This window comes from Puccinia triticina, chromosome 2A (genome assembly GCF_026914185.1).
Source record: "Puccinia triticina chromosome 2A, complete sequence".
Lineage (NCBI taxonomy): Eukaryota > Fungi > Basidiomycota > Pucciniomycetes > Pucciniales > Pucciniaceae > Puccinia > Puccinia triticina.
The window spans coordinates 971,121-980,312 of NC_070559.1; the positions used below are offsets into that span (position 1 = coordinate 971,121).

Consider the following 9,192-nt stretch of genomic DNA (forward strand, 5'->3'; position numbering starts at 1 on the left):
CCACGCTATCAAGCACTCAAAAAAAAACAGAAATGGAGCTCATTAGAGATCTTGGTAAAAGTGTGAGATGCGTGATCAATAATCAACTCGGCGAACTCATCAGCCTGATCAATCGAGCTGCTCCCCTACCAGCTACCCAATTCAACCGCTTGACCCAACGACCAATGATCAACCTTGCTTCGTCAGCACTACCGATCATGAAGCTCTTGAATTTGTTTTTCAAGAGACCATAAAAACAAGCCATCATGCATTGCCGAAGGCTACCATCATTTACCAAGATGAATAGCAAGATCTTGGATCCTTTTGCATAGTTTTTTTTCTTCTGACTCATCATCACCATGGTTTCCTTCCTTTCAATGCTTTCCCAATGAAAAAATCTGCCTCCTGCTGGAAATCAAACCCACATTCCTTTCTTTAGTCCTGGTATCACTGAAATCAATCAGTGCCTACCTTCTGAGGGGGCAGCCACCCCTTTCAGGAAGCAATGGGAAGGAGACAGGAAGTGTACAGGGCACCCATTCAGAGAGACTTGGTAATTTGTGGCATCATTTGGCCTGTGGTCTCCTGATGGACTCAAGCTGATTGCTGGTCAATGAGCCTGGCAGGGCGCTTGTACTAGACAGCCCATCTCTGCCTTAGTCTGGGCCACACAACAAAATCATCTTTTTTGGCCTGGGGCCCTGTGTGAAGCCCTGCATGTCCTGCGGGGTTCAGCCTCTTCTGCTGCACTAGGAATAGAATTGTTTTTGGTTTGTAGCAAGCTTCCTTGAAGAATCAGGCCCCGTTTGGAGCTAATATAATCCAGGTGATATATGAGTTTTTTTGCATGACATCCTATGAGACATCTGATCAGGTCCGCCAAAACTTGATCAGATGTTACAAGTTTCCAGATTATATTGCGCAATTATATTGGCTCCAAATGTGGCCTCAGTCTTTGTAATTTGTTTCCTTGAGTTCAAATGTTGAAAGGTCTTCATCCTTAATCTTGAGTGAAGAGTCTTGTAAGACTTTTACATTTTCCTGCCCCACACCCTGGCACCCAGGCACACACTTTGTTGTTCATTGGCACAGGGTGGGAGGGGGAGCTGGGCAGTGCGTCTAGATTGAATTTGAACTGAGAGAGGGGGGTTACGATGGCCTAACACACCCCCTGCAGCGGCAAAGCCGCCTTGGCCTCTAGTTTTTATAAAATCACACTTTGAACTTTTTTTTGCTCAAACAAGCGGTTCAAGCACCCCGCGCACACCAAAACAAGTCCTCGGGAGCTGAAAAGTGACACTTTTCAAAAATCATTATAAAATCAGTCAGGACCAGTACAGCATGATACATAGCACCAAAAGAAAGGCAAGAAGCAGGGCTTCATTGGCTTGTAAGGAAATTTGGTGGATGTGAGCAATGAAGCGGGTACAGGAGGAATAAGGCAAAAAAGGCAGTTTTCAGGCCAAATCAAAAAACTCATCACGCGAGAATTTCGACTTGAGGTACAGGCCTCCACTGGCGTGGACAGCTTCGCTGCTCGCTTCCGCTCCCGCCGAGGCCTAGTTAAGCTCGCCTTGCGCAGGCATTGCACAGTGCATTCTGCCTTGCGCAAGCCCGGCGCAATGAATTTGGCGTTGCGCAAGCCCGGCGCAATGAATTTCCTATTGCGTCGGGCCTGCGTCAAAATTGTGCTGATGCAGTGTCATTGCGCAAGGCCTACGCAGATGATATGCCGATGTCGGACCTTAATGCAAGGCCAACATCGGTAGATATGCCGACTGCGGCTCCGACGGCCTCCCGCGTAGAGACATCAGGTCGGCCACCAAACTTTTTTGGTGGGGTTGGGGAGGTCGGGCTGACACAATCTTTTACGTTAAGCTTGCGTCGACTGCGAACAGTGGTGTAGTGTAGCGAGTCCGTCGGAGATGCTCTCAGTCGCTGTCGCTGGGTCGTCCTCGGCGGGTCGGCTGTGATCTCCCAGCGGAAAGTCTCGCCAACCGATCCTCCCCCGGGGCGTCGATGGCACCTCGAGCTGAAACCGGCCGAACGCAGTGCAATCCTTCGCAGCACCAATACTTCTCTTGACAGCTCTTGACCTCTCAACCTTCAACAACAACCAACATCTACAAGTGACTCCCTCGCTCGCATCAGATCCAGCTCATTCCAGTTTTCTCGCCCTCCGATTGATTTTCCCCGTCCCCATGGCCCCAGTAAGTTTTCCCCTCTGCTTCCTACATATTCATGCTGAAATCTCCATGTCCGACCTCAGCAGTTAAGGGAGAAATCGAAAGCTACTCCAGCCAAACCCGAATCATCAAAAACTGACGATGAACGCGAGCTCTTTGTGGAAATCCACTCCCAACACGTGAAACCAGACGATCTTTGGAAAAGCCTTCTTGACACTGCTGGACGTAAGTGATTCTTTTTGGTTGATTACGAGCTACAGAATAGAAACTGATCTTAGTTCATACTCCTAAAAAAATCTGAAGTGGAAAAGGTGCACGAGCACACCGACCAACTAGCCAGTGTGTTTGACTTTGTGAACCTGGCCACGGCACGCCGCGCAATTGTTGCCTTGCTCTGGAGCTATTTTACCGCAGGGGAAACGGGATCCTGGAAATTGCTCCAAAAGGAGCTTGGAATAAACGAAAAAGACCATGTCGATAGGACGGAGACACTGATCCGGCGTGCCTACTTTGTCCGATTCCCCGAGCGCGACGCTTCTGTATTGACTGATCAAGAGATGCTTGTTGCACTGGGGTTTCCCAGCGCCGCCAAACAGATAGTTGCGACACCACAGATCAACTGGTCGACCGAAATCGTCCAGCAAGGGTTCGACGCAGAATATCAGGGACACGATCTTATTGTTATCCCAACCCTAGAAACTCTACAACTTTATGCAGGTCAATGGAAAAAAGATGCATACAAAGCACCCCACACTTCAATCATCGGCCCGACAATGACCGGTAAAACCCGCTTGCTCAAGGAGCTGGCTAAACACGTGTGCGTGGTGTATATCTGTCTCCGGAAACAGAAATCCACTGGCCAGCCCCCTCGTTCCGACCTTGCTACACACTTTACCCCAGTGAAACCAATACCGAACATGATTCAGCACTATTCCTACCTAATCATCGCAATTCTCAAGGCGGTGTATGATTTTTTCAAACGACCCGATATACGTACTAAAAGCTTGGAAGAGCAATTATCTGAGTGGTTCGACTACAGTTTTCAAATGAACAATATTCCGAAGGATAAATTCAATGCCAAGGTCGAATATGAATTGAATAACTTGAAAATGAAAACCAGCTCAGAGTCGAACCTAACTTGGGAGGACATACAAATAGGTGACCTAGGCACGAGGGACAAACTCGCTGCTGCGGTATCAGAAGTGGATGAAATTATGGAATCTACAAAACATGGAAATCTCAAAGTCCTCTTGGCAATAGACGAAGCCAGCAACCTGATAGATCATACAGACGAACAACTCCAGATTCCATACTTTCGCGTGTTTCGTCGAGCTTTATCGGGAATACCTTCCGCAATGGGGTTCTTTAGTGTTTTCACAGATACGACCTCCCGCGTCGCCAACTTTAATCCTGCCCTAGACCGAGACCCCAGCACAAGGTTCCACGGTGCTGGTGTTGATTTATTTGCGCCAATCTACAAAATCTCAACACTTGATGCGTTTGTCCCAAAAGAGAAGCCCAGCTCGTGGAAGGATTTGCTATCGCCCGAACGGCTCTTTAGCTATGGCTGCCCATTTTATGGGCTGTATTTCAAGGGTGCAATGATAAAAACGCCGAAAGAAGCCGTCCAAACCACGGCGATGATTGCTGAGGCAAAATTACTGTTCAAGACTCGATCGGCTTCTCCTGAAGCATTGTCTAGCCCGCAATGTTTCGCCATTCTGGGCTCGATCATACAAACTCGGGTATCTCTACATGCGCCGATCAACTCGGAGCTTGTTGCTAGTCATGCGGCGCATTGTATGTTTATCGACCCAAAGAGAGAAATGATTGTCAGCGATTATCCCCCGCAGTTCGTCTATGCATCAGCGGCTAACAGAGTTCTTGCATCCGACGATGAGCGTTGGATCGAGTGCATCAATACTCTTGCTTCCGCGGTGAGCAAAGGACTCGTTGCCCTCGGAGACGCCGGAGAAATGGCGACGAGATTGATCTTGATACGCGCTATGCAGAAAACAAAGCCAATTCCTCACAAGAACACCGACTCGATCCCAAATGGATACTCAGTGCGATTGATAGATTTCCTTCAGACATTGAGCGGCAGAAACCCAAGCGACATGAAATTTGACTGTATCAATCCAGATGACAGAAACACACTCTTGAAAAACGGGCGGATCTTCTTCAATCACTTTACCCGGATTTCATACACACCCAGCGCCACTGACTTCTTGGAGCTTTTATACCGAGGTGTTGCGGTGCAATGCAGAAGTCAGCAACCTGGTCTTGACGAGCTCTTCACCATCTATCTCGCACCTCCATCCGCACCTCAATCTTCAAAGCTAAAATTAAGCAACATCACATTTTGTGGTGTTCAAACAAAAAATAGGCAAGGTCCAGTTCGCATGGATAAGAGTCATCACTGGTCCAAAAGCTTTGCGGGAATTGAAGGCATCAACAATCCCTATCTTATTCTGTTATTCAGCTTGAGAGCCACCTCTGGTAAGGTAACCTGGAAGCAGCCGGAAAACAAGCCGGAAAAACCTGTTGACGGCCGAAGAGTTGCTTACCAGTTTCTTGGTCTGGGCGAAATCGCTTGCCTTACGTCTGAAATGCGCGCTGGGCTAGAGCGGTTGATTACCGCGATACCAGACGACTTGCTGAATCTTCACGATAATCGCGATCCAAATACCGAAGCATGGATCAAAAAATTGACCCCAGTCTTCTATCCGAGGGCTCCCGAGCAGCAGACACCTCAGTCACCCTTACCTTCCCCGAACCCATCTCAACATCCCGCACCCGAACCTCCCCAGAAACCAGCCAAACGCCGAGCGGCAAAAAAATAGTCAAGCAGAACCCAGAAGGTGTTCAATCAAACCGGTGAGCAGGCTAGCACAAGTACTGCCCAAGTCGAATAAGATTCTTATTAGCTTTTGTTTTGCAGGATGAATCTCTCCGATCATTCCGGAGCTCAGACACTCCCTCCTTGGATCTGGACAAGACTTTACGTCGACCCTATAACTACTAGCAATCACACTACCTTTTGCTTTTCATTGATTTTTTGCTCTTCTCTCGTCATCCGCACTATGCTCCTTTCGTCAAACCGTCTTGCTCTTCTCATCCTCCTTGCTCATTTATTCCATCGGTCCCAATACAACTCACAACACAGGGTAGCTACGTTATCGCTACTGTATCGATTTTTTGCGTGTTACCCACGTCGGTAACCGTTTCCCGTTGCCGCTAGGGTATTTTTCTCTATTTCTTATTTATGTCCCGATATGTTTTAAGATTTAATCCAAAAAAAATGTTATAGGGGTTTAACTTTTGGTAACAAGCTATGTATGTAAGAGTGAGGAAAAGACATGCACCCGCTTGGTTCTTTGGCCTCGGTACCAAGATTCCAAAGCTTCTCTCGACTTCTGTGCTCAATCCTGAATTGATCCTATCCACCCGGAATACCCCCCTAGAGTGTCATCACTCGCATTGAACGTCGCCCGCCAGTCAGCAACCCAACACCTAGGTTGACCTGGCCCGCTCCCGTCTTCCGTGGCTTGATCACTTTGATATGAAAATGAAGATTGGTCTCTAACTCTTGATGATAAAGAGAAATACCAGGATGTGATTTATATCCAAGACAAACAGGCCCTTGACCGGCTGACCCAAGAGGTCAGCAGACCTCATTGTAATTACAAACTCTTCAAACTCATCCTCTCTGCTTTCCAACCACCTCCGCCGGCCTCCTGGGGCGTATCACTTTGCTAAAAAGTGATTCTCTCCAATTCTCGCTCTCGAAGATCTTGATCGCCAACCAGCCGTCAAAGAAATTCAGCCAGTTCAAAAATGGGCCTGCGAACCGGTTGGCCGGAAATGGGTGATCGACTTCGTAGTCATGGCTACCCCCGAAGATTTAAAGGCCAATGCCTGTCAATGCTGGGAATGGCCGATCGATACTTGTCCAAAAGTATTGCTTTGTCCATTTGATTGTTAACAGACTTATTCTTGTCGATTCTGCCATGGTTCAGGGGACATGCATCTGAGAACCCAAGACTCCCGGACGCCTCAGTGGCTTCGAAACAAAAAAATATCTTCATTGATCCTCCTGGCTCTGCATGGTACTCCATTTTTTTGAGAAAATAAGCTTGAATAAGTAATTTCTGGACTCTGATCAGATTGATTTTTTTGCATCTCTCATCCATGGAAGATTTTTTGAGCTTAAGACAAACCAATTACCATGGAAGATTTTTTGAGCTTAAGACAAACCAATTACCTCAGAGTTCGCTCAGATTGGATGGATCAACTCCTGTGGCTCGACGTAACTTGGCGATTGACATTTTCCAGCGATCCAAAACAATTGATACTCTCAGATCACATGGATATTTGTCTCCACCTGTCGTACCCATATTCTTGATTTCCACTAAAGCGGGTGGCTTTGGCATCAATCTCACTGCGGCCCACACGGTCGTCCTCTACAACAGGACCCAGGAAAGCCCCTATGGAACACAGTGACAAAAATGTATGAATTTTTGGTCAAAAAACAAAAAACGTACGCACCCCAGATGTATGAATGGGAAATTTGGCGGATAAGGTACTCACCCGAATTGTATGAAGTTTTTTGGGGGACAAGGGGGGTAGTAACCAAAAATGTATGAGAATGTGGATATGATGCCAGGGTTTTTTTTGCACCCCCCCCCCCCTATATTGGTCCAGCTCTTCCTGTATCAACCACATAGCCCAATTGTGGCTGGTTTCTATACTTCCTTGCCGAGTTCCGGGATTTTTGTGCATCTTGAAGTAGCACATCTGCACCATTTATTCCCAGTCACCAAGGCTTAAATATTACGGTGCTGGTGGGAATTGTGTATCCATCTCCCAGAGTTTACATTCTCTTCTTCTTACAATGTCTCAAATTGCTTTTCTAGAACACTGGCAGAACAAATTTTTGAAGATAAAAGCTCTCAAAAAAGCAATAAAAATGTAGATGAAGAGTAACAATCAGTTGTTGATGATAGTCTATGCAGTTTTCTACTTGAATATGAAATTTAAAATATCTTCTTCTTCCATTTTTTACCTTTGTCACTGCTCCTCTGGGTATGTAGCAGAAATGGCTACTCAAAAAAGTATTTCTGGGAGTATTTCTTCATGCCCGCGGCAAAAAAAAACGTACGCTGTAGGGACTCCAAAGGGATGGATGAGTGGTAATCGAAGTTCCGTTGAGGGGGAGATAAGTTGTGAATAGGTTGAAAGCCTATTACAATTTACGGGTGGTTTGAAAGACCTGCCCCTCTGATGGTACTATGCAAATAACCAAGAGTCTTGTAATCAATATTTAAATGGTGTGGCTGATTCCAAAGATAGCTCTTACTTTTGTATAGTAATCTCTATCTGACCTAGATCACTTGCATCAATAGTTGAGGTGAATCTTTTGTAACTTGGTTTAACGTGGTGGGTGCGATAAAGTTTGATATATGTTGTAAGAATTTGTGATGTTAAATTGCTGACACTATGTTGTTATAAATAATCTGTTACAAAGTAAATATATATATATATATGGGTTGGGTGTTGGATGTTGGTTGGTTGGTTGTTGGTTCTACTACTGTTCTTAACACACACTACAGTTCTCTACACTAATCCACTACTAATAACCACAATAAACAGACCTTCCTAGGCTGCTACAAACTAAAACTAACCACAGTGACCAAACCTCTATAGGCTGATGATGAAAAAGGAAAATTATAGTGGGGAGAGGCCCTCCTTTTATGTTGGAGGATGAGGGATTTCTGCTGCAGGAAGCTCCTTGTGAGGGATTTCTGCTGCAGAGGTTCTCACCTACACAGCCTTGCTACACAGCCACAAATACAAACAACACAGCTTTGCTGTGCTAGATACACTTTAAATCCACAGCCAAACATCTATGATATACAAACTAACAAACAAATACACAGCCTTCAGATAGATACCTTCTAACTCCACCTCCAAACAACGCAGCCTCCTGATAGAATCTTCCCTGAACAAACAAATACCAAGACTCCAGCCAAAGATGCTGTGCAGCCTGTGTTAGATACCTTCTAACTCCACCTCCAAACAACACAGCCTCCTGATAGAATCTTCCCTGAACAAACAAATATAAAGACTCCAGCCAAAGATGCTGTGCAGCCTGTGTTAGATACCTTCTAACTCCACCTCCAAACAACACAGCCTCCTAATAGATACCTTCTAACTCCACCTCCAAACAACACAGCCTCCTGATAGAATCTTCCCTGAGCAAACACCTGTCTAGAATGCAAGTACCCTTGCCTGTCCAGAATTATGGGGGGTCTGGGGCTCTCCTCCTCTGCCTCCTGTTCCTTCCTCCCTTCCTTCTTCCTTTGCGCCCCTTCCTTCCGTTCCTGGTTGAGACTATCCCTTACTACAAATCCTTCCTTGGTTCGTATGTGCCTTAACTGTTGATGTGATACTATCTCCTCCTCTTCTATGATGACTGTACTGTCTCCACCCTCTGTTGTATCCCTTTTTGGCATTGACACAGGCACAGAACACCACAACGCACGAAATTTGTATGAATTTTTTGAAAAAGCTCTGCACCTACGCACAAAACGTGTATGAATGGGCTCCAAAAATGTATGAATTTTTCAAAAATCTTGGAATTTAGGTTACTGTGTTCCATAGGGGCTTTCCAGGGTCCTTCTACAACTCTTCTTGGAACCCTCAGGTCAATATCCAAACAATAGCCCGAGTTCGTCGAATTGGACAGACCCAGAAGGTTACCGTCTACCACTTGATTTGTGCAGAATCAGTCGAGCAGCAGATGATCGGCCGCCTACGTAAAAAACTTTATCTTTTGTTGAAGATCTTGGACTTCAAGGGAACTAACCCGGATAACTCATTGACAACTAGCAACGATACAAATGATGAGGAAACCACTGTGAAAACGTCAGTGTCTACTGCCGACCTCTGTGCAATCCTGCGCGGTGGTGCTAGTTCCTTACACAAGCACTGGAGACAAGCAAACGATTTGGATGCAACAACTTGA

At 46.0% G+C, this 9,192-nt stretch overlaps 1 protein-coding gene across 1 annotated transcript; it reads left to right on the forward strand.

Moving 5' to 3' along the window:
* Positions 1 to 2,180: 2,180 nt before the first annotated feature.
* On the forward strand, positions 2,181 to 9,192 carry PtA15_2A111 (uncharacterized protein; the record flags this gene model as incomplete). The annotated part of the gene is made up of 6 exons (XM_053166099.1): positions 2,181 to 2,189; positions 2,249 to 2,390; positions 2,469 to 2,845; positions 3,014 to 3,323; positions 5,957 to 6,123; positions 8,872 to 9,192. 6 exons carry the CDS (start codon positions 2,181 to 2,183, stop codon positions 9,190 to 9,192), a joined length of 1,326 nt encoding a protein of 441 aa, XP_053017354.1.